This window comes from Salvelinus alpinus, chromosome 2, assembly GCF_045679555.1.
Source record: "Salvelinus alpinus chromosome 2, SLU_Salpinus.1, whole genome shotgun sequence".
NCBI lineage: Eukaryota > Metazoa > Chordata > Actinopteri > Salmoniformes > Salmonidae > Salvelinus > Salvelinus alpinus.
In genome coordinates this window covers 93,511,257-93,537,474 of record NC_092087.1, presented here as the reverse complement: position 1 = coordinate 93,537,474, position 26,218 = coordinate 93,511,257, and the positions used below count along the sequence as shown (strand labels likewise).

General features: G+C 41.5%; 1 protein-coding gene and 1 pseudogene across 2 annotated transcripts; both read left to right on the top strand.

Annotated features, from left to right (window-relative positions):
* LOC139568293 (GTPase IMAP family member 7-like) lies at positions 1 to 10,651 on the top strand. 2 transcript variants are annotated; one of them, XM_071390038.1, is made up of 3 exons: positions 1 to 81; positions 1,595 to 1,681; positions 5,605 to 10,651. In XM_071390038.1, exons 2-3 carry the CDS (start codon positions 1,600 to 1,602, stop codon positions 6,456 to 6,458), a joined length of 936 nt encoding a protein of 311 aa, XP_071246139.1. In that variant the 5' UTR covers positions 1 to 81; positions 1,595 to 1,599; the 3' UTR covers positions 6,459 to 10,651. The 2 variants fall into 2 exon arrangements, with proteins under 2 accessions (XP_071246139.1, XP_071246140.1); XM_071390039.1 differs by having other exon boundaries at positions 4 to 81; positions 1,598 to 1,681.
* Positions 9,858 to 26,218, top strand: part of LOC139541736 (GTPase IMAP family member 7-like) — a 19,331-nt pseudogene continuing 2,970 nt past the window's right edge.

Below are 26,218 nucleotides of genomic sequence, written 5' to 3'. Positions count from 1 at the left end.
TATAAGGTGCAGAACATAGCTTCAGCTCTCACAGTCACAACAGGGGACAACAAATAACAGATACGTGCAACTACACTAAAAGTGAGTATTCAACTTAACAACCTTACTAATTAAATGTACAACAATGTATTGTAATAACTGTAGCACAATATTGAGTAAACATTTTATTTATACCAGGTTTGTTGACATTGATGCATACATAATCAAACGATGACATCACTAGACATGTCAAGACAATTTAATCAAAATAAACAAGTTTCTTGGAAAATCAACAATCACATTATTCTGTTTGTATTTATACATGTGGTTTAATATTGTTTAACAATGAAAGGAGAATGTTTTTCACTTTTATCTGAAACATTTATCTTGTTTCATTAAAAAGAAACCAGAGAGTCTAGGACAAGATAGTATAGCACAGGTCAAAGTATATGATATTTACCCTAGACAGTTCAAGGGCTGATTTCTTCGTGTTGTTTCAGTCTTAATGTTTTGCTCATAAAAATTGATGGGACAAATTAAACCACCTGCGGGCCAAATTCAGCCTGTGGGCCGCGAGTTGGGTAACCCTGCTATATATCTTATTGAAGTGGGCAAACTTTGAGTCAACACACCTTATAGCAGGTTGTTGCTGTGAGGGACTGACCTGCAGGTTTCTTGGTACTGAGGGACTGACCTGCAGGTTTCTTGATATTGAGTGACAGGTCATTATGCCACAGTGTACAGCAGGGATGGGCATCTCCATTCATCTGGGGCCTGTTTGGTGACTTTGAGTGCATTCCTACCTGACTACATTGATGATGCATGACAGATATTATAATGCCTGGATCGGTATTTTACATACCAGCCAGAGGAGGCTGGTGGGAGGAGCCATAGGAGGGATGGCTTATTGTAGTGGCTGGAATGGAATACATTTAATGGTACCGACACATCAAACACATGGAAACAACGTGTTTGACACCGTTACAGCCATTACAATGAGACCCTCCTCTTAAATATTCTCCCACCAGCCTCCACTGATATCAGATATCCACATCATATGCTATGGCAATCTGGTGCCCGACAGCACAGTTGATGATGTGGCATGCAACCATTGGTTGATGCAATGAAACTCCTGTGCAGGGAACCACGATCATACTTTAGCCCCAGCTAACACACCTGGCTCCAGTAATCAACTAATGATGGTCTTCAGGTTAGAATGTAATTAGTTGAATCAGGTGTTTTAGCTGTAGGGCTGGTGGAAAAGTGTGACACCAATCAGTCCCCAGAAAACTGGAGTTGCCCATCCCTGGTGTACAGGAACTGGTCCATCTGGTCCCAACACACTGCAGTATGTCAACTGTAGAATGATAAGCATGTTTAGAATGTCATTTGACACCCCCTATATGAGTACATTATGTTCACCTGATGCTGGTTACGTTGTTAGGGAATGTACTTTGTTTTACAACAGTTACACCACATAGCATCAATCTTCTTATAGTTCACATTGTTTTAAAGCGAAATAGCTGAGAAGAAATCCCAATTTAGTTTATGTGGACTTAGATTTTGTCATGAGGTTATCGTCTGTTTCTGATTGTTTTTGATTGGCCGACTGTAGCAGCGATGGAACGAGGAAGAGGAGGGACTCTGAAGATTCTGTTCCTGTTGACACTCTGTCTTCAAGCCTTCACTGGTCAATGCCAAGGTACAGGACACAAACCCGCGTACACACACACATGCGTGCACGTACACACACCCACGTACACACATGCGTGCACGTACACACACCAGGGCCATGCACAGACCTTTCAGGGGGCAGGTGCTCAAAATTAAAAATAAAATAAAAATTGCCTCTGTAGTGTACATTTTAAAGGTTATTTATTTCTGCAACAACACACTCAGTTCAGTGCCTCCTAAAGACATGATTGACATGGGGGAAAGAGGGTGGGTTATCAGCTGATCATTGATGTTGATGATTGATGTTAATCTGCTGGTTAGCTTTATTTATTTTACTGATTGTAATTTACCTTTGTTTTTTCTTACCCTCTCTGCTGCTCCTATCAGCCAATCAGACTGAATACAGATGATGATGTAGGCTAAATCAAGTGTTAAACAAATGTTAAGGTCTCTCAAGCTGGGCGTCTCCTTCCAGGGCAGACTGGGAAACAAGCACAACCAGTAGACGGGGTGGGGGGCATTGAACTTGACAACTTGCGAGCGGTGGGTTCTGAACAACAATGGCAGACACATTTGTAAAATGGCACCGGAAGGAATGGCAGCAGTTTTACGGGCGCCCAACCAATTGTGTTATTATGTGTTTTTTCCCGCAATATTCGTAAATTATTTTGTACATAATGTTTCTGCAACCATATCTTATGGCAGAAAAGAGCTTCTGGATATCAGGACAGCGATCACTCACCTCGGATTAGACAAAGAATTTTTCAACAACAAGCAGGACTCACACGATATTCTCCAAACACCCGGCAGTTCCGACATCCCATTTATTCGCAAGAGGAAGCGACGCAGGTACAGAGGACGAAGAGCCGGATGCCTCTTCCGGACCCGCAGAAGGCAACTAGGAAAGCTGCCGTTACCGTCAATATTACTCGCCAACTTGCAATCATTGGACAATAAATTAGACGAGGTACGATCGCGAATATCCTACCAACGGGTCATCAAAAACTGTAATATCCTATGTTTCACGGAATCGTTGCTGAATGACGACATGGATATTCAGCTAGCGGGATACACGCTGCACCGGCAGGATAGAACAGCACACAGTAAGCACACAGTAAGATGGGGGGGGGGGGGGGAGGTCTGTGCATATATGTAAAAAACAGCTGGTGCACGAAATCTAAGGAAGTCTCTAGATTTTGCTCGCCTGAAGTAGAGTATATTGTGATAAATTGCAGGCCACACTTCTTGCCTAGAAAGTTCTCAGCTATACTTTTCGCGGCTGTTTATTTACCACCACAAACAGATGCTGGCACTAAGACCGCACTCAGTCAGCTGTATAAGGAAATAAGCAAACAAGACACCACTCACCCAGAGGTGGCGCTCCTTGTGGCCGGAGACTTTAATGCAGGGAAACTTAAATCAGTTCTACCAAATCTCTATCAACATGTTAAATGTGCAACCAGAGGGAAAAAATTCTAGATCACCTGTACTCCACACATTGTACAAAGCTTTCACTCGCCCTCCATTTGGTAAATCCGACCACAACTCTATCCTCCTGATTCCTGCTTACGAGCAAAAATTAAAGCAGGAAGCACCAGTGACTCGGTCTAAAAACGTGGTCAGATGAAGCAGATGCTAAACTACAGGACTGTTTTGCTATCATAGACTGGAAAATGTTCCGGGATCCTTCCGATGACATTGAGGAATACACCACATCAGTCACTGGCTTTATCAATAAGTGTATTGAGGACGTCGTCCCCACAGTGACTGTACGTACATACCCCAACCAGAAGCCATGGATTACAGGCAACATTCGCACTGAGCTAAAGGGTAGAGCTCCCGCTTTCAAGGTGCAGGACTCTAACCCGGAAGCTTACAAGATATCCCGCTATGCCCTGCGACGAACCATCAAACAGGCAAAGCGCCAATACAGGGCTAAGATTGAATCATAATCCACCGGCTCCGACGCTCGTCGGATGTGGCAGGGCTTGCAAACTATTACAGACTACAAAGGGAAGCACAGCCGCGACCTGCCCAGTGACACGAACCTACCAGATGAGCTAAATCACTTCTATGCTCACTTCGAGGCAAGCAACACTGAGGCATGCATGAGAGCATCAGCTGTTCCGGACAACTGTGTGATCACGCTCTCCATAGCCGACGTGAGTAAGACCTTTAAACAGGTCAACATACACAAGGCTGCGGGGCCAGACGGAATCCTAGGACGTGTGCTCCGGGCAGGTGTCTTCACTGACATTTTCAACATGTCCCTGATTGAGTCTGTAATACCAACATGTTTCAAGCAGACCACCATAGTTCCTGTGCCCAAGAACACAAAGGCAACCTGCCTAAATGACTACAGACCCGTAGCACTCACGTCCGTAGCCATGAAGTGCTTTGAAAGATTGGTAATGGCTCACATCAACACCATTATCCCAGAGACCCTAGACCCACTCCAATTTGCATACCGCCCAAACAGATCCACAGATGACACAATCTCTATTGCACTCCACACTGCCCTTTCCCACCTGGACAAATGGAACACCTATGTGAGAATGCTATTCATTGACTACAGCTCAGCGTTCAACACCATTGTACCCTCAAAGCTCATCACTAAGCTAAGGAACCTGGGACTAAACACCTCCCTCTGCAACTGGATCCTGGACTTCCTGACGGGCCGCCCCCAGGTGGTGAGGGTGGGTAGCAACACATCTGGCTGATCCTCAACACTGGAGCTCCCCAGGGGTGCATACTCAGTCCCCTCCTGTACTCCCTGTTCACCCACGACTTCATGGCCAGGGACGACTCATACACCATCATTAAGTTTGCAGACGACACAACAGTGGTAGGCCTGATCACCGACAACAACGAGACAGCCTATAGGGAGGAAGTCAGAGACCTGGCCGGGTGGTGCCAGAATAAAAACCTATCCCTCAACGTAACCAAGACTAAGGAGATGATTGTGGACTACAGGAAAAGGAGCACCGAGCACGCCCCCTTCTCATCGACAGGGCTGTAGTGGAGCAGTTTGAGAGCTTCAAGTTCCTTGGTGTCCACATATCACCAACAAACTAGAATGGTCCAAACACACCGAGACAGATGTGAAGATCCTCAAAAGGTTCTACAGCTGCAACATCGAGAGCATCCTGACCGGTTGCATCACTGCCTGGTACGGCAATTGCTCGGCCTCCGACCGCAAGGCAATTCAGAGGGTAGTGCGTACGGCCCAGTACATCACTGGGGCAAAGCTGCCTGCCATCCAAGACCTCTACACCAGGCAGTGTCAGAGGAAGGCCCTAAAAATTGTCAAAGACTCCAGCCACCCCATTCATAGACTGTTCCCTCTACTACTGCATGGCAAGCGGTACCGGAGTGCCAAGTCTAGGACAAAAAGGCTTCTCAACAGTTTTTACCCCCAAGCCATAAGTCTCCTGAACAGGTAACCAAATGGTTACCCGGACTATTTGCATTGTGTGCCCCCTCCCAACCCCTCTTTTACACTGCTGCTACTCTCTGTTTATCTTATATGCATAGTCACTTTAACTATACATTCATGTACATACTACCTCAATTGGCCCGACCAACCAGTGCTCGGACTATTTGCTTGGCTATCTGCATTGTGTCCCACCACCCGCCAACCAACTCTTTTTACGCTACTGCTACTCTCTGTTCATCATATATGCATAGTCACTTTAACCATACCTACATGTACATACTACCTCAATAAGCCTGACTAACCAGTGTCTGTATATAGCCTTGCTACTCTTATTTTCAAATGTCTTTTAACTGTTTTATTTCTTTACTTACCTACACACACACACACACATACCTTTTTTTCACACTAATGGTTAGAGCTTGTAAGTAAGCATTTCACTGTAATGTCTACACCTGTTTTTTTCGTCCCACGCAACAAATAAACTTTGATTTGATTTATCTTGTCTGTTTTCACAGATTCAGGGCATTCCTCTGAACTGAGGATTGTTCTGGTAGGGAGGACTGGATCAGGGAAGAGTGCAACAGGAAACACCATCCTGGGGAGAGAGGCGTTTAGAGCTGCCTTCACCTTTGAGTCTGTCACTGATCACTCTGAGAAACAGAGTGGAGTGGTGGATGGGAGCGAGACTGATGTCATCGACACCCCGGGGCTCTATGACACAAAACTGTCTAAAGAAGAGATGAAAAGTCAAATAGAGAAGGCCATCTACATGTCAGTTCCAGGACCCCACGCCTTCCTGCTGGTGATCAGACTGGGGAGGTTCACAGAGGAGGAGAGGAACACTGTGAAGTGGATCCAGGAGTTCTTTGGAGAAGAAGCATCAAACTACACCATCATTCTGTTCACCGGTGGAGACCAGCTGGAGGACAAATCAATGGTGGACTTTCTAAGTGAGAGTGAGGAGCTTATGAAACTCGTCAAAGTCTTTAAGGGCAGACATCATGTCTTCAATAATAAAAAGAAGAATGACAACACTCAGGTCACAGAGCTGCTGAAGAAGATAGATAAGATGGTGATGAAGAATGGAGGACAACACTACACCAACGAGATGTACCAGGAGGTTCAGAGGAAGATCGAAAAGGAGGAGGAGAGGAAGAAACAGGAAGAGAAGGGGAGAGAGGAGGAGAGGAAGAAACGGGAGGAGATGAGGAAGAATAAATCAAAGGACCTACCGGGAAAAGTTGTGGGATTGGTAGCAACTGTTGTCACAGCGATGGTAGCAGGACCAGCAGCAATTCCAGTTGGAATTGCTGTATTTGCAAATGAGGTGGTTGAAGATGTAGTTGAACATTTTCAAGATTCTCAGTAAGTAAAGATGAGGAAGAGGAGGCAGTGTGAAGTACCACTCTCTTCCTCATCTTAATGTCAAGTAGTAGCAGTTGATTATTACTGTACAATGACAACCATCGGGGATTGTTCATCACTTTCTAATATGATCAGTTATATAACATGTTTATCATTCAGAGGCTCAGGGATAATATGTGTACTCCCTCTATCCTCCCTCCCTGGTCTGTGTTCTCCCTCCCTGGTCTGTGTTCTCCCTCACTGATCTGTGTTCTCCCTCCCTGGTCTGTGTTCTCCCTCCCTGGTCTGTGTACTCCCTCCCTGGTCTGTGTACTGCCTCTATCCTTCCTCACTGATCTGTGTTCTCCCTCCCTGGTCTGTGTACTCCCTCCCTGGTCTGTCTTCTCCCTCCCTGGTCTGTGTACTCCCTCCCTGATCTGTGTTCTCCCTCCCTGGTCTGTGTACTACCTCCCTGGTCTGTGTTCTCCCTCCCTGGTCTGTGTACTCCCTCCCTGATCTGTGTTCTCCCTCCCTGGTCTGTGTACTCCCTCCTTGATCTGTGTTCTCCCTCCCTGCATTTATTAAAATGCATTTTTTGGCCGAAATGCCTTTTGGAACATGTGAACTTTCATGTGCCTTAATAACAAACTTCTATTCCATCTGTAAATATGAATACAATTGTTAAATTACGAGCATTGTTGGTTAAGCCACAGAAAAAGTTGGCAAGACTAGCCATGATTGGCTGAGATAATGAGTGGGCTGGACATGCCGAGAGATACGTTTGGATTGGTCTGCCAATTAGCATGCTTCTGTCTATTTGAGCTGGTCAGTATGTCTAGGTAATCCTGTCTAACGTGTTTAAAAAACAAATGTATTGTGCATTAAAACTTCTTGACGCACGGATCCCTTTAGCAGGATCATTTTCGTAAACAACCGCTGAATTGCAGAGCGCCAAATAATAAAAAAATTGCAAAAAATATTTATATTCATGAAATCACAAGTGCAATATAGCAAAACACAGCTTAGCTTGTTGTTAATCCACCTGTCGTGTCAGATATTGAAAATATGCTTTACAGCGAAAGCAATCCAAGCGTTTGTGTTAGTCTATCAATCACTAGACAAAACATTAAGAACACCTAGGAGCAATGTATATTGGTCAAAAAAGCCAGAAAAGCAATCAAATTAATCGCTTACCTTTGATGATCTTCGGATGTTTGCACTCACGAGACTCCCAGTTACACAATAAAAAAAACTCCATTTGTTTGGCGCGTTATGTTCAGTATTCCACAGCCTTAGGCAGGTCATCAAGGATTGACGAAAATTCCAAATAGTATCCGTAAAGTTCGTAGAAACATGTCAAACGTTTTTAATAATCAATCCTCAGGTTGTTTTTAACATCAATAATCGATAAAATTTCAACTATTCAATACTGGAGAGAAAGAAAATGTCGAGCAACCAGTGTCGAGCGCATGAACTAATGTAAGGACATCTGTCTATCCACTGACGTGTTTTGATAAATCTCGCTAATTTTTCAGAATAAAAGCTTGAAACTATGTCTAAAGACTGTTCACACCCTGAGGAAGCCATTGGAAAAGGAATCTGGTTGATATCCCTTTAAGTGGACGAAAGGCAGGGAATGGAACAGTGATTTTTCAAAATAAGAGTCACTTCCGGGTTGGATTTCCTCAGGTTTTCGCCTGCAAAATCAGTTCTGTTATACTCACAGACAATATTTTGACAGTTTTAGAAACTTTAGAGTGTTTTCTATCCTACTCTGTCAATTATATGCATATTCTAGTATCTGGACCTGAGAAATAGGCAGCTTACCTTGGGAACGTTATTTTTCCAAACATAAAAATTCTGCCCCCTAGCTTCAAGAGGTTAAAACTGCATTAGTGTTGCTCTCCACTTTCTGGAGGACTGAGTTTTGAAATCAGTGGAATTCAAGTATGATAGCTAAGGAGATGGGGAAAACACCTGTCGCCGGATTAAATTTTCAAACTAAGGGCAACCATGGCATCCGACAGGAGACGTGTCCAACCATGAATGATGTATACTTGTAAAATTGTCTAGCTAGCTACATTTTCAGATATTACATTTTTACAGTAGAGTGCATACATTTTTATTACATTTTTACATACTGAGACAAGGATATCCCTACCGGCCAAACCCTCCCTAACCCGGACGACGCTATGCCAATTGTGCGTCGCCCCACGGACCTCCCGGTTGCGACAGAGCCTGGGCGCGAACCCAGCCCAGCCTGGGCGCGAACCCAGAGACTCTGGTGGCGCAGCTAGCACTGCGATGCAGTGCCCTAGACCTCCCGCCACCCGGGAGGTCATTGTTTACCTATCACCATGTCTTAACAAAAGACTCCACTATGGAAGTAAACATTTCGGGTGCATTCGTAAATTCAGTCTGGCAATCTACTCCGATTTCAGAGCACTCTAGTCTCAGTGTGCCAGAGAGAGCAAAATAACTTATGAATTTACGAACGCTCAACACCCATTGAATATGGCCGTTGTCGGCAAATACGCGAAGTGAAATTGTTGCCAGCAGCACAGTTACAGTCACCAACGCTCTCGATAATATAAAAACAGCCTAACCAGCTCTGCTAGGGTGGGTAAAATGGTGAGAGTGGGGTGTTATCTCATTATGTGTCTGGAAGTAGCTAGCCAATGTTAGCCAGTTAGCTTGGGTGATTGACTGCAGTTGTGAGGTCAGAATGTTCGGATCAACCCTACTCATCGCCTAGATCGTCCAGTGTGCACTCTGAACTAGAAATGCTCTGATTTTATGAATGTACAGTCTGACAGCACAGTTGCAGTCACCACAGGTCAGAGATTTAACAATGCTCCTGTGAAAGGTTCTAACAATGAACATAGCTTTTTAGGAAACCGGGCCCTGGTCTCTTTGACACAAGGCAATGAAGAGTGAGATGGATGTATAGACAAGCCAGGACACGTTGCTGCTGGTGATCAGACTGACAAAGTTCACAGACGAAGAGAGGAACACTGTGAAGTGGATCCAGGAGAACTTTGGAGAAGAAGCCTCAAAATATACTATTCTAGAATTACTCTTAATTTTAAAACCAATGGCTTGCAATGTAATTTTTACTTTTCATGTTTGGTTTAAAGATTCAGGACAGCCTTCAAAATATACTATTCTATTATTCACTGGTGAAGATCAGTTAAATTTTAATCGGTCGAAGTTTGTGGGAGAAAGTGATGAGCTTCAGGATCTTATAAACATCTGTGGCTTTAGAAATCACTCTCTCAACAACCAGACAAAAGATCGCTCTCAGGACACAGAGCTGCTGAGATGATAGAGGAGATGGTGGAGGGGAAGTTAGGACAGTACTACACCAGTGAGATGATCAAGGTGATGGTGGAAGGGGAAGTTAGGACAGTACTACACCAGTGAGATGATAGAGGAGATGGTGGAGGAGAATGGAGGACAGTACTACACCAGTGATATGATTAAGGATATGGTGGAGGAGAATGGAGGACAGTACTACACCAGTGAGATGATAGAGGAGATGGTGGAGGGGAATGGAGGACAGTACTACACCAGTGATATGATTAAGGATATGGTGGAGGAGAATGGAGGACAGTACTACACCAGTGATATGATTAAGGATATGGTGGAGGAGAATGGAGGACAGTACTACACCAGTGAGATGATAGAGGAGATGGTGGAGGGGAATGGAGGACAGTACTACACCGGTGAGATGATAGAGGTGATGGTGGAGGAGAATGGAAGACAGTACTACACCAGTGGGAGGTATCAGGAAGCTCTGAGAGCCCAAGAACAGACAGACAGTTGGAGAAAGATTGAAAAGTTAGGGAAAGCCGTAGCAAAGGCAGGAACTTGTTTTTTAATCGCTGGAACAGCAGAGCTTGTGTCACCAATTGAGTTGCCGACAACATCAGTAGCGATTATAATTAGGTTTGGCAGCAGGATGCATTTCACTGATTGTAACCACAGCCAATGATTTCTTATAGGGAGGGGAAAGCAACTAAAGATTCATATTCGGGTGAAGAATCCATTGTTTCTGAAAATATCTACAAACAAACAGTAGTGTAAACTTCTCTGTCACTTGTTTAGGTCAGACTGTCTTTTGTTTTTACACATAATGATTTCTGAAGGAAAAACATTTATGAAAATATATGCAAGCTATTGTGAGGAGTTTATAATAAATACTATGTAACAACTGAACTCATTATTGTTCTTTGGCTCTTTTTCCGATTTGGTCTGATGGGTCCCTCTAGTGGTGACCTTGAACACAACACTCTGGTCTGATGGGTCCCTCTAGTGGTGACCTTGAACACAACACTCTGATCTGATGGGTCCCTCTAGTGGTGACCTTGAACACAACACTCTCTGGTCTGATGGGTCCCTCTAGTGGTGACCTTGAACACAACACTCTCTGGTCTGATGGGTCCCTCTAGTGGTGACCTTGAACACAACACTCTGGTCTGATGGGTCCCTCTAGTGGTGGCCTTGAACACAACACTCTCTGGTCTGATGGGTCCCTCTAGTGGTGACCTTGAACACAACACTCTCTGGTCTGATGGGTCCCTCTAGTGGTGACCTTGAACACAACACTCTGGTCTGATGTGTCCCTCTAGTGGTGACCTTGAACACAACACTCTCTGGTCTGATGGGTCCCTCTAGTGGTGACATTGAACACAACACTCTCTGGTCTGATGGGTCCCTCTAGTGGTGACATTGAACACAACACTCTCTGGTCTGATGGGTCCTTCTAGTGGTGACCTTGAACACAACACTCTCTGGTCTGATGGGTCCCTCTAGTGGTGACCTTGAACACAACACTAAATAAGAAAGCCAGTGTTTCTCAACCTTTTTCGGTTACTGTACCACCAAGTACATTTTGGTGTGCCCGGATTAATGCTAAAGAACCCGGTCATGTGATTTTACCAGTAAGCCTCATGAGTCTTCTCAAGTACTCTCTTTGGAAAGGCCAAGTACCCCCAGGGGTCCTACCAGCCCCGGTTGATATCTACTGGTGGAGGTCTACTATAGGGACAGAGTCCTGGTTGAGAACCACTGGTGTAGGTCTACTGTAGAGACAGAGTCCTGGTTAATATCCACTGGTGTAGGTCTACTGTAGAGACAGAGTCCTGGTTGATATCCACTGGTGTAGGTCTACTGTAGAGACAGAGTCCTGGTTGATATCCACTGGTGTAGGTCTACTGTAGAGACAGAGTCCTGGTTGATATCCACTGGTGTAGGTCTACTGCAGGGACAGAGTCCTGGTTGATATCCACTGGTGTAGGTCTACTGTAGGGACAGAGTCCTGGTTGATATCCACTGGTGTAGGTGTACTGTAGGGACAGAGTCCTGGTTGAGAACCACTGGTGTAGGTCTACTGTAGGGACAGAGGTAGAGCCTCAGGTAGAGACTGAGTTAACCTAACACAGCTGGAGTAAAATAGATGCCCGAGGTGCGTCCCAAAAAGTTTATTTCAGACCCTGCTGAGAGTGCCACTGAGCAGTAGTTGGAAAAGAGTACAAACAGATCTTTGACCAGGCTAGGCAACTTTATACTTACATTTCCTAAAGCATTTTTATTCTATTCAACCTTTCCCCCTGAAGATGGTGTCTGTGTGTGACACATGTCATTTTACTCAGAGCTGTGGGCTCTGTGTTTCTGGGAAGACAGCCAATGTTGCGTTGTCAGGAGGAGCTTGATAATAGCAACACCCAATCAGAATGAATTTCATTTCATCAGAGATGTGGTCTACCTTCTGATTCTGGACAGACAGACAGGGTTTATTTGTCAGGAGGAGGTTAATATACAGCGACACCCAATCAGAATTCACCCTCTGCCTGTCCTGCGAGCCCTGAGTCAAATTGCTGAGTAGAAAATTCTAATTAAGTGACAAACGAGTGTTATTGGCACGGTGTTAGGTGTTAGGGGTGTTAGGTGTTAGGGGTGTTAGGTGTTCGGGGTGTTAGGTGTTCGGGGTGTTAGGTGTTAGGGGTGTTAGGTGTTAGGGGTGTTAGGTGTTAGGTGTTAGGTGTTAGGGGTGTTAGGTGTTAGGTGTTAGGTGTTAGGGGTGTTAGGTGTTAGGGGTGTTAGGTGTTAGGTGTTAGGTGTTAGGTGTTAGGGGTGTTAGGTGTTAGGTGTTAGGTGTTAGGTGTTAGGGGTGTTAGGTGTTGCAAACGGTGCCACTGGTGTTGCAAACCGTGCCTATATATCCAAGCACCGGCTTCGAGGGAATTATCACTTTTCTAAAACGTCTTACCAACATATTCACATTTTGATTCATATATTTTCATTTAAAAACTTTATTTTGATTCATTTATTCATACTTTTTCATCCTTTCACAAGATATACAGTAAGTAAGGTTAAGGACAGGCCCATTTACAGCAGCACCATACAACTTTCACAAGATGTAAGTAAGGTTAAGGACAGGCCCATTTACAGCAGACTGCATCATAAAACTGTTGCAACTGATCAAGCCCCATTACTACTTATAACAAGCTCTGTTTAGTTTAATTCTAAATCTACAGCTTGGTCTATACATATACAGTGTGAGTATTTTTACATTATGTGAATATATACATTTAGGATACAATATTAGTACTATCAACATTTACAGATAGACTTTCAGTGTTTCAGAGAATACCAAAACCTTGTTACAGAGAATGTATCAACATTATATAGTAGATTTCTAAATAAAGTCCACATTTTATTGTCAATTACTGTAAGGATGCATACTTTGCAGTGGAATCTGAAAAGTTTACTTTGGCAATTCCCCCTGTCTAACGCCAACTTCACGTCATGTTGGGAACTCAGACATTTCCCACTTGCTAACCTAGGTGGAAGAGTTGGAGTTTCCCACTTGGGAGGTATCAGAATCAACCAATACAAAGCTCTATTCAAATAACTTAATTTTCAGGTTCATTTTATAAGGTTCATTTTAACTCAGCGGTCCCGAACCTCCAACATGATGAGAATACATCATGAGGTCATGTGTTTTGGTTGATTATGTCACATGACCTGGATATTAACCTTTCACGGCTACTAACCCCGGATCCGGGAGCACCCCCCACCCCCCACACACTGATTAGCATAGATAGCATAGCTTCAGAAGTAGATAGTAGCATCTAAATATCATTAAATCACAAGTCCAAGACACCAGATGAAAGATACAGATCTTGTGAATAAAGCCACCATTTCAGATTTTTAAAATGTTTTACAGGGAAGACAAAATATGTAAATCTATTAGCTAAACACGTTAGCAAAATACACCACTATTCTAACTCCATCAGTTTCTTACTCCTTCAGGTGCTATCACCAATTCGGCTCAACTAAGATATTGATATCCACTAACCAAGAAAAAACCTCTTCAGATGACAGTCTGATAACATATTCATGGTATAGGATAGTTTTTGTTAGAAAAAAGTGCATATTTCAGGTAGAAATCACAGTTTACAATTGCACCGACCATCGCAAATCGACTAGAATTACTAGATAGAGCAACGTGTATGACCAATTTACTCATCATAAAACATTTCATAAGAATAGACAAAGCATAGCAATGGAAAGACCCAGATCTTGTGATTCCAGACAATATTTCAGATTTTCTAAGCGTTTTACAGCGAAAACACAATAAATCGATAAGTTAGCATACCACATGTGAAAACGTTACCAGAGCATCGATTCCAGCCAAAGAGCGCTATAACGTAATCACCGCCAAAATATATTAATTTTTTCACTAACCTTCTCAGAATTCTTCCGATGACACTCCTGTAACATCATTTTACAACATACATATACAGTTTGTTCGAAAAGGTGCATATTTAGCCATACAAAACCGTGGTTACACAATAAAAATACTAGGAAATCAAGCCTCAATATGTCTGACGTCATCTATCAGAGTGATCTAGTTTAATTGAAAGCTAATCATATACTTGACTAAAAAATACAGGGTTGACAGGAATCGAAAGACAAATTAGTTCTTAATGCAACCGCTGACTTACATTTTTAAAATTATCCTTACTTTTCAATACAGGGTTCGCCAGGTGAAGCTATACCAAACAAAATGGCGAAATATGCGTTTAAAATATTTCGACAGAAACACGGTTTATCATATTAAATATTGCTTACTTTGAGCTGATCTTCCATCATATTCTTGGGCAATGTATCCTTTCTATGTTATAAACGTCTTTTGGTCGATAGATGTCCTCTGTCCTTCGAAATGTCCACTAACAACGACCGAGACCGCGAAACGTTCCCAAAGCTAGAAAGTGCACGACAAATAAATTCCTCAGAATCGCACTAAACGGATATAAATTGCTATAAAACGGTTAAAATTCACTACCTTATGATGTTTTTAACAACTATAACGACTGAAAACATGACCGGAGAAATACTGCTGGTTAGAAAACGATTTGGAACGAGGCAGGTCCGATGGCCTTCACGCTTGAGGCGCACGTTGAGAAAGGGGGGTCTCTGTACATTTTGGGCTTTTATAATGGCTGGGAATATCCCATCGACTTCATTGAAAACGTGATGACGTACAGACACCCAGAGGAAGACGTAGGCAGTGTCGGTTTCTTCATAGCATTCACTGTGGCCTTATAAACAGACCCCAGATCAGAGGTAAAAATTTCTGAAATCTGAACCCTGTCATGAAAAGTGCTGTAGAAATTGTTCTGTACCACTCAGAGACAAAATTTCAACTCCTATAGAAACTATAGACTGTTTTCTATCCAATAATAACAATAATATGCATATTGTACGATCAAGAATTTAGCACGAGGCAGTTTAATTTGGAGACACAAATATGCTAATGCGGAACAGCACCCCCTATAGTTGCAAGAAGTTTTAACCTTTACCTAAATATTTTTCATCAAACTGTCCCCTTTTTCTTTTATGTCAGATGGTCCAGCACCACCTTCAGACAATTCCTTACATTTTGGGTCTAATTCTTATTTCCGGAAAAGGCTTTAAATAAAAGTTCAAATCTAGGTCCTGTGACACGGTCAACCAAAACACAGGGCCCTACCATGTCACCAGAGGGCAGTGTTGTAGTCGAGACAGTCGGGCGTATCCTTCCACAGGAATATAACAGACACTCTGATGAGCAAATTACATTTTAGGCAGGATTTCCCAGGCTCCAATGGCGATAGATATGTAACCGGACACAGTAACGTGAGACGTACCCAGCTAATCTCATGCTATTTTCAACATTTTGATATGAAGCTGATATACAGTACCAGTCAAAAGTTTGGACACACCTACTCATTCAAGGGTTTTTCTTTATTTTACTATTTTTTTACATTTTTGAAATTGTTTAAATTTTTTCCTACTTCCCTCTATAGCGTCCTAACAGTTTGGCACAAGAAAGTATATATCTGAAAAGCCTTAATGCTTTCTGCAAGAATCTCATCTGTCTCTATGTGATAGTGAACAGATTAAGCTAGAACAAGGGAGTGATGATGTTAAACTCACTTTTACTTCCTGGTTTAGAGGAATGTCAATCTGGATAAGGGAAAGGTGTCCCATTTCAATTGAACGGTGTTGTAAGGAGTTTTCTCTTCTGTCTTTCTTGTTGGACTACATTCATTCCAGTGTTGGTTCGCTGGAGAAGTTAAAGTATTTCTTCCTGTCTGACTATAGTATGAATCTATTCAGTGCCAAGAGATGTATTGTCTTCATGGGCCCCACCTATGTAACTAGTACATTATGGGCCCCACCTATGTAACTAGTACATTATGGGCCCACCTATGTAACTAGTACATTACGGGCGCCAGAATGCAGAATGCAAATTATGTCATACAGAAAACATCCCTGGTGGACGGAGCCGACATGACGGCTGGTAACACAAAGGAAAGGGGGTTGGTCCAATGGTCCACAACCAGGACAACCCACGGTCATTTTTATGTTGGTTTGCAACGTGCAGGTTAATCGCAAGATTGAACCCAACATGAGGGGACTCTCATGACGTTACCCACAGGCTAAGGTTTATGACCCCTCCATAAATACCTTTCTCCCTTTCCTCTCTTGACTCTACTGAAGGACTCTTGAAAAGCCTTTGTTAAACATAGAGAGTCGGGGAACATCAAAAGTTGGGGGGAAAGGAACCATATTTCGGTAATCCAACCAGTTGAAAATATACGTTGGTACTTAATGAATATGATGTCAGTTCGGTTGTCATTTGAGACATTCTTATTAATGATAGGATGACAAACTGTATCATGGAAAGTCTACACATTATAGTTATCAAATTCACATGGAATTGTTGTGCAATTTAAATGTTTAAATATGAAACTATTTGTGAAAAGATGAATTGTAATTTTAGCTTCCAAATTATAGAATTGAGTTTTCATAAGGTTAGAGCTCTTCTCAATCAGTGGCCCACCCCTGTGAAGAGACATTGGTTATAAACTATGAAACACACCCTTTTCTCGCTCCACTATATTTAAGTCATTTAGCAGACGCTCTTATCCAGAGCGACTTACAAATTGGAAAGTTCATACATATTCATCCTGGTCCCCCCGTGGGGAATGAACCCACAACCCTGGCGTTGCAAGCGCCATGCTCTACCAACTGAGCCACACGGGACCGAAAAGCCCTTGACGAAAATGTAACCTCCTGTTCCGAGAACGCGAGTCCTGCAGCCTCTGCGTTAAAAGGGCGAATAACTTGCTGTTCCGGGTACATTAAGGCGATGGTCCGATGTCAGAAGGATTCAGATAATAAGCTGTTCCAAGTACGCGAGGCCTTCAGCCTTTCCGAGGACGTGAGGACGACGGTTCCACGTTAACCTGTCTGGGAACCCCTCGCCAACAGTCAGTGAAATTGCAGGGCACGAAATTCAAAACAACAGAAATCTCATAATTCAAATTTCTCAAACATACACGTATTATACACCTTTTTAAAGATAAACTTCTCGTTAATCCAACCACAGTGTCCGATTTCAAAAAGGGTTTTCGGCAAAAGCACAACATATCATTATGTTAGGTCAGCAACTAGTCACAGAAAGCATACATACATTTTCCAACCAAAGAGAGGAGTCACAAAAAGCAGAAATAGAGATAAAATGAATCTATAACCTTTGATATTCTTCATCAGATGACACTCCCGGGACAACATGTTACACAATACATGTATGTTTTGTTCGATCAAGTTCATATTTATATCCAAAAACCTCAGTTTACACTTGGCACGTTATGTTCAGTAAGGCTTTGCCTCCAAAACATCCGGTTAATTTGCACAGAGCCACATCAATTTACAGAAATACTCATCATATACTTTGATGAAAGATACAATTGTTTTACATAGAATTAAAGATACACTTCTTTCTAATGCAAACTCTTTGTCAGATTTCAAAAAAGCTTTCAGGCGAAAGCACATTATTCAATATTCTGAGTACAGCGATCAGCCATCAAAGCAAGCTATACAGTTACCAGCCAAGTTGTGGAGTCAACAAAAGTCATAAATTGCATTATAAATCTTCTCTTACCTTTGCTGATCTTCATCGGAATGCACTCGCAAGACTCCCAGTTCCACAAGAAATGTTTGTTTTGTTTGATAATGTCCATCGATAAAGTCCAAATAACTCTGTTTTGTTCGCGCGTTTAGTACACAAATCCAAAAGCACAAAGCGCGTTACCATTATCTAGACGAAAAGTCAAAAAGCTCCATTACAGTTAGTAAAAACATGTCAAAAGATGTTTTCAATCAATCCTTAGGGTCTTTTTATCATAAATATGTAATAATATTTCAACCGGACAATAGCGTTTCCATTACAGAGGAAAAGGAATGACCGGCGCGCCCACTTGCCCGAGAGGTAAACATCCCATTGTCCTCAGGCGAACCACCTAATGAAACTGGTCTTATTCGACTGCCTTTCTCAATAGAAGTCTGGAAACAACTTCTAAAGACTGTTGACATCTGCTGGAAGCCTTGGGAAGTGCAATTTGACCCCACAGACACTGGATATTCGATAGAGGTTGAAATGAAAACTACAAAACTACAATTTCTCCACTTCCTGGTTGGATTTTTCTCAGGTTTTCGCCTGCTATACGAGTTCTGTTATACTCACAGACATTATTTTAACAGTTTTGGAAACTTTAGAGTGCTTTCTATCCAAATCTACACATTATATGCATATCATAGCTTCTGGGCCTGAGTAACAGGCAGTTTACTATGGGCACGCTTTTCATCCAAACTTCCCAATGCTGCCCCCTATCCCAAAGAAGTTAACTTTGTTGTCGTAGCTCTGCAGGTATATCCCTCTCAACTGAACACAACCAAGGAAGACAAAGCCGAAAATGACAGTCAACGGCAAGCAAGGTAAAAGCCAGAACTAAAATACTTGTTTTATAATGCTGTTTATTCTGTAATATGACATGTGATAGGAGAACGAAATATAAAATGTGTTATTCTATTTTGCACAGTATTTCAACACCAATCAATTGAATTTGATCAAATTTAAATAACTTTTGAGTTGTCATTATGCATCACCCCAAAGAACGATTATAGCCAACATCTTTTGAATTTATTTAATCCTGGTAATTGTGAATTATCTGGTCCTCAAATGCATTGAAACTTAAGATTTTTTGTCAGGGCAAATAATTACGTTTTGTCATTGCAATATAATGACCCTGATTTGTAATTTTGTTTAAGTCTGATTGTACAGCAAATGAAAAAATAGCCCACGGTGTCACGTTCGTCATTGGAAATGAGACCAAAGCGCAGCGTGGAAAGTGTTCATGATTTAATTCTCTTTAAAACACTCAAACAAAATGACAAAAAGAGAAAACGAAAACGCACAGTTCCGTCAGGGAAACTACCTAAACAGAAAACAACACCCCACAAAACCCAAACGGAAAATGACAACTTATATATGATCCCCAATCAGAGACAACGATAGACAACTGCCTCTGATTGGGAACCACACTCGGCAAAACAACAAAGAAATAGAAACATAGATTTTCCCACCCGAGTCACACCCTGACCTAACCAAACATAGAGAATAAATAAGGATCTCTAAGGTCAGGGCGTGACACAAGTAAATATTTTAAATCCTTTGTTAACTTACCAAAGACAAAAAACAATGAGAGAGGTATATCTGGTTTGTGCAGGCATAACCACAGTCACAAGGCTTCGGAACATTACCAGTTAGCATAGACCATAGTCACAAGGTTTTGGAGCATTACCAGTAAGCATACATCACAGTCACAAGGCTTTGGGGCATTACTAGTTAGCATAGATCACAGTCACAAGGCTTTGGAGCATTACCAGTTAGCATAAATCACAGTCACAAGGCTTTGGAGCATTACCAGTTAGCATACATCACATTCACAAGGCTTTGGAGCATTACCAGTTAGCATAAATCACAGTCACAAGGCTTTGGAGCATTACCAGTTAGCATACATCACAGTCACAAGGCTTTGGAGCATTACCAGTTAGCATAGATCACAGACATTTACACTGTTGTTGGCTATTGTCCCATCAGTGATTCAGCTGTAATATGCATCAGGGAAAACAGCGCCACTGTTCGGCCCAGGACATTTGGTATTGTTTTTGTTGTTGTTGATGTAACGTGTCGTGGAAATACTAATCAATAATAAGGAGATAAGGTCAATCACCAATCAGGATATTACTTCATTCAAAACGTATTAATAACATCGATTAATTATTGCAATAATGAAGCTGGTCGATGAACCACCCCTAGATGATTCGTTGAGAGATTTGAGCCACAGGATTTTACATCAAATTACATCCTCCTGAATGTTCACGACTAACAACAGATGTATGTAATGTGTCACAAGGTTAGGATTTGTATGAAAGATACTAATAATTCACAGCAGACAGTATCTGCTGTAAAGACTGTTCTCATCGTGTAGAAACCAGGGTCTGGCCCCCAAAACAAGCTTCTCCTCATCATTATCCATACCGGAGCCATCTCCACCCTGGTACCTCCCGGCAAACAAACATCAACTCATGCCATGGAATGCGGTCTTTATGTTTTTATCACCAAAGGCATCGTAAATCCACTGTCAGCATTACGCCCCAGAGGCCCAATTCAGAAGACCACACACAGATGAGTGTTCTAAGAACCCTGTTCTACTCCATAAAACAACCATTTGATGCATTAACTGTATTATAAAGGCAACCAGAATAAAGGAGCATCCAGCATCGTGTAACTAAAACATTGCAGTACACACTCTGCTGTTCTATAATGGGGAATTCTTTGGGTCCGTTGTTTGAAGTAACTTCTTTGTTTTTGTAATAGCGCAAACGGACGTGGCAGTATTACCATTACGGATTCCAGCATTATAGCGAAAGACAATAGATCAATCATATGACTTTGGTGATAATGGGTTGAATCCTAATTTCCACTTGGATCAAATTTTCTCATCGTGTTGTATTGATGTCGAATGGACACTTTAATTTACTTAGAAGTGGAAGTTAAGATTCACTCCTCAAATGTGACGATATCTGTGGAATTATCTGTCCAAACTAAATGCACTAATATCATTCATGTAATAATGTCTTTAAAATTTCTAGTTGACTAATTTGTCTTCATAACAACGCTACCTCTGATAGCAGTATTGTTATTATTATCATGATTTAACACATCATTCTTTTTATGTGTAATTGCTCTGTTCCTAATGTACATACTGTATGTAGATGTAAAGGTGTAAATGATTTTGTCTATATAACCCCAGCAGAAATCAGCTCTTTATTTAATAACTGACTTTCATTTATCTGCATGTATTAAAAGAAGAAGAAGGCGTATTAATCAATAGGGGGGCGCTATTTTCACTTTGGGAAAAATCGTGCCCAATTTAAACGGCCTCGTACTCTATTCTAGATCATACAATATGCATATTATTATTCCTATTGGATAGAAAACACTCTCAAGTTTCTAAAACTGTTTGAATTATATCTGTGAGTAAAACAGAACTCATTTGGCAGCAAACTTCCAGACAAGAAGTGAAAATTCTGAAAATGGGGCTCTGTTTCAGGGCCTGCCTATTCAACTGGCTTATATTTATCGATATACATGCACTTCATACGCCTTCCACTAGATGTCAACAGGCAGTGGAAGGTGGAATGGGGTGTCTAGCTTGATCTGAGGTCGAACAAGAGCTTTTGGAGTGGCAGGTCAGGAATTTCCTTTCTCTACCAAGACGCGCGAAGCACCTCCATATTGTCTTCTGATAAGCGTTCGGTATACACGGCTAATATCTCCGGCTCTGATTTTATTTGATACATGTGATAATAACATCGTAAAGTATGTTTTTTCAATCGAGTTTTATCAGATTATTCAACGTTTATTGGGACTTTTGGAGTTTTCCGTTCTTTGCGTCGAGAGAAAATGGGAACGTCATCAACATTGGCTAGCATTGTGGCGCGAATTCGACAGGAGAAAAGGACATTCTAAAACCAAACAACGATTTATTCTGGACCAAGGACTCCTTGTACAAGATTCTGATGGAAGCTCCGCAAAAGTAAGAACAATTTATGATGTTATTTCGTATTTCTGTGGAAAATGCTATTTCTATTCTCCGCCGTTTTGGCGGGCGCTGTCTCGCAATAACGCAAGCTGTTTGTTATGGTAAAGTTATTTTAAAAAATCTAACACGGCGGTTGCATTAAGAACCAGTGTATCTTTCATTTGCTGTACAACATGTATTTTTTAGTAAAGTTTATGATGAGTTCTTTGGTCAGATTAGGTGAGTGTCCAAAATAGCTCCTGACATTCTGGGGAAATGTTGCTACATTTTCACAATGTATAACTACGGTTTGCAGCTCTAAATATGCACATTTTCGAACAAAACATAAGTGTTTTGTATAACCTGATGTTATAAGACTGTCATCTGATGAAGTTGTTGAAGGTTAGTGATTAATTTGATATCTTTTGCTGGTTTTTGCGAATGCTATCTATGCGGTGAATAAATGTGTTTGTGTGGTTGGCTATTGTGGTAAGCTAATATAATGCTATATTGTGTTTTCGCTGTAAAACACTTAAAAAATCTGAAATATTGGCTGGATTCACAAGATGTTTATCTTTCATTTGCTGTACACCATGTATTTTTCATGAATGTTTTATGATGAGTATTTAGGTATTTCACGTTGCTCTCTGTAATTATTCTGGCTGCTTTGGTGATATTTTTGATGGTAGCTGCAATGTAAAACTATGATTTATACCTCAAATATGCACATTTTCGAACAGAACATAGATTTATTGTATAACATGTCATAAGACTGTCATCTGATGAAGTTGTTTCTTGGTTAGTGGAAACATGGTGAATGTTTCTTGGAAACATGGTGAAAATATGCCGTTGTGTTTTTGGCTATTGTGGTGAGCTAATATAAATACATATTGTGTTTTCGCTGTAAAACATTTAAAAAATCAGAAATGATGGCTGGATTCACAAGATGTTTATCTTTCATTTGCTGTATTGGACTTGTGATTTCATGAAAATTATATTATATGATATCCCTGTCCCGTTAGGCAAGGCTATGCTAGTCAGCTTTTTTGATGAGGATGCTCCCGGATCCGGGATGGGTATCACTGAAAGGTTATGATTTGTATGAAAGACACCTATAATTCATAGCAGTCAGTATCTGCTGTGTCAACAGTTTTCATTGTGTAAAGACCAGTATCTGGCACCCCAACTCCATACTGGAGCCATGTCTCCAGTATACGGACGTACGGTATAGAACAGAAACATTAACTCATGTTCTCTGGAATGCTCTTTAGGTTTCATCACCCAAAAGACATCGTAAATCTCCTCTGTCAGTGTGATCTCCCAGAGGCCATCCTCAGTAGAACACACAATAGCTATAAGAATCTTCTTTTCTGTTGCATAAAACAACCATTTGATGCAATAAAAGTATTATAACATAATCTTGCAATTTTTCACCATATTCGTCAGCAACGTCTGAGCAGAGGAACACACCCTTTGTGTTCCGACACCTCCCGATTTACACGTCGTTTAAGTGTTCACCTCTAACTGGTTTATCTCGTCTTAACAGTAGCAGCCAGGCAACGGTAGAATAGTAGCCATGTTTAGAATGTCATTTGATACGCCCTATGTGAGTACGTTATGTTGATCTGATGTTGGCTATGTTGTTAGGAAATGTACTTTGTTTATCCACAGTTATACCACATATCATTACTCTTTTATAGTTTATAGTTTAATAGTTTTTATTGTTTGAAAGTCAAGTAGCTGAGAAAAACGTAGGAACTTTGCCGAACACTCTGCATAAGTCAAGAAATGTGGACTTTGTATTTTGTAATGAGGTCATCGTCTGTTTCCATGTTTTTGATTGGCTGCAGTTGTAATAATGGCACGAGGAAGAGGAAGGACTCTGAGGATTCTGTTCCTGTTGACACTCTGTCTGCAAGACGCCAAGGTACAGACACACACACACACACACACACACACACACACACACACACACACACACACACACACACACACACACACACACACACACACACACACACACACACACACACACACACACACACACACACACACACAAACACAATACACACATACACACTTGTTTGTTTATTTGGATCCCATTGTCTTTTCCAGAGGCAGCACATAATTCTTCCTGGGGTCCACAAAAAAACACAAAACATGACAAGTAACAAAACACTGATAGACAAGGACAGTCACACAAATAAATAAATACATATATATTATTATAATAATAATAATAATAATAATAATAAAAATTAAAAAAAGTTTGTTTGTGTGTGCGTCCCTTCACATGTCCTGCCATTCCATGAGAAGTTGATTCATCTTATTTATTTGTTTAATGTTGAACTTGGGGACTGTGAAGAGACCTCTGGTGGCATGTCTTATTGGGTCTATACAGGTGTATAAGCTGAATGTTATTTGACTATTTGACTAGAAGAGAAGCAGTTAATGTCTCGTCAACCCTTAACCAGGAAAGACACACACACACACACACACACACACACACACACACACACACACACACACACACACACACACACACACACACACACACACACACACACACACATATATATATATATTTATATGCATGGACTTACACAGGGTTTTCAGTAGCCTTTTATCAAGACACCCACTATCAGTGTTAGAAGTTGATGTTACTCTTCAAAAACACAGACCCCAAAGCAAATCAGCGGGAGAAAAATAGGTTTATTCAAAGAGGACAGATCATAGATGTTATGCTGAGAGGTAGATGTTCATTCTCCCCTGTCCTCAGTGATTATCTCCTCAGTGATTCTTTCCACAGAACAAAGGGACGGGATGTAGTTTTATAACCCAACCCTAGCCTGTGGTTGACCAATTATAATTCCTTGCAATAAAAGTGGGCCAATGGCCTATTTCAGTCTCAATGTCAAGACAAATTCCTCCCATGTCTCTGACCCATTGATCAATTATTCGCTATTACAGAAAAAACACTATTTCCATTGATCGTTAGTTCTCTATCGACTTTTAGTCCTCTTGACTTTCAGTCCTCTTGGCCTTTAGTCCTCTGCGTTGTGCATTTATCTTAAAATATTATTACAAAATCAATAATTTCTTGTCTGTTTCCACAGTTTCAGGGCAGCCCTCTAACCTGAGGATAGTTCTGCTGGGGAAGACTGGAGCAGGGAAGAGTGCAACAGGAAACACCATCCTGGGGAGAGGTGCCTTTGAAGAAGAAGCCTCCTTTGTGTCTGTAACTGAAAAATGTGAGAAACAGAGTGGAGTGGTGGATGGGAGGAAGATTGATGTCATCGACACCCCGGGGCTCTATGACACAAAACTGTCTAAAGAAGAGATGAAAAGTGAGATAGAAAAGGCCATCTACATGTCAGTCCCAGGACCCCACGCCTTCCTGCTGGTGATCAGACTGGGGAGGTTCACAGAGGATGAGAGGAACACTGTGAAGTGGATCCAGGAGAACTTTGGAGAAGAAGCCTCAAAGTACACCATGGTGCTGTTCACTGGTAAAGATCAGTTGAAGAGTGTCTGAATCCTTGTGTTGCACTTCAGGAACTGATCAAAAGTTGTTGTGGAAGGTACCTGTGTCTCAATAATGATCAGAGGGATGACCGTCTTCAGGTCAGAGAGCTGCTGAAGAAGATAGACGAGATGGTGAAGAAGAATGGAGGAAAGTACTACACCAATGAGATGTACCAGGAGGTCCAGAGGAAATTTAGAGAGGAGGAGAAGAGGAGGAGAGAGGAGATGGAGGAAGAGAAGAGGAGAAAGATGGAGGAGAAATTGGAAGAAGAAAGGAAGAGACAGAAGGAAGAAAAGTGGAGACGGGCTGAAGAAAGGAAAAGGAAAATATTAGTTTTATCTTCAGTAACAGTTGGGGCTGCAGCAGTTATTGCTGCTGAAGCAGCAGTGATCGTGGTAGCAGGATCAGTTATAATGTGTGGGGGAGCTGTATGTGGTATAGTATTATTTTGGGTAACGAAAAGACAGTAAAAAACAGAAGTATGTTTTCTGCCCAGCGACCACAGATGGAAATTAGCTACTGTATACAGAAGCTGGTACAATACTTATGCTATTAACGTTAAGTATGGTCCTTGATGAATTAATAAACAAATTAAGTGACAAATAATTACATGTTTTCTGTAAGTGATTCAAAATAATACAATCAGATCAAACTTTTTGGGGTTTAATTAATGAATCTATTTGTGATTCAAAAAGGGTTAAAGAGGTGAACTTCTAAAGTAAATAGATATATGATACTATTTCAGTAGACTATTGTGGTTTAAATCCTCTATGA

Coding starts and splice junctions, on each gene's coding strand:
- LOC139568293 (XM_071390038.1), top strand. CDS start 1,600: ATGGAACGAGGAAGAGGAGGGACTCTGAAGATTCTGTTCCTGTTGACA. Junction 1,682..5,604: donor CTTCACTGGTCAATGCCAAG/GTACAGGACACA, acceptor CTGTTTTCACAG/ATTCAGGGCATTCCTCTGAA.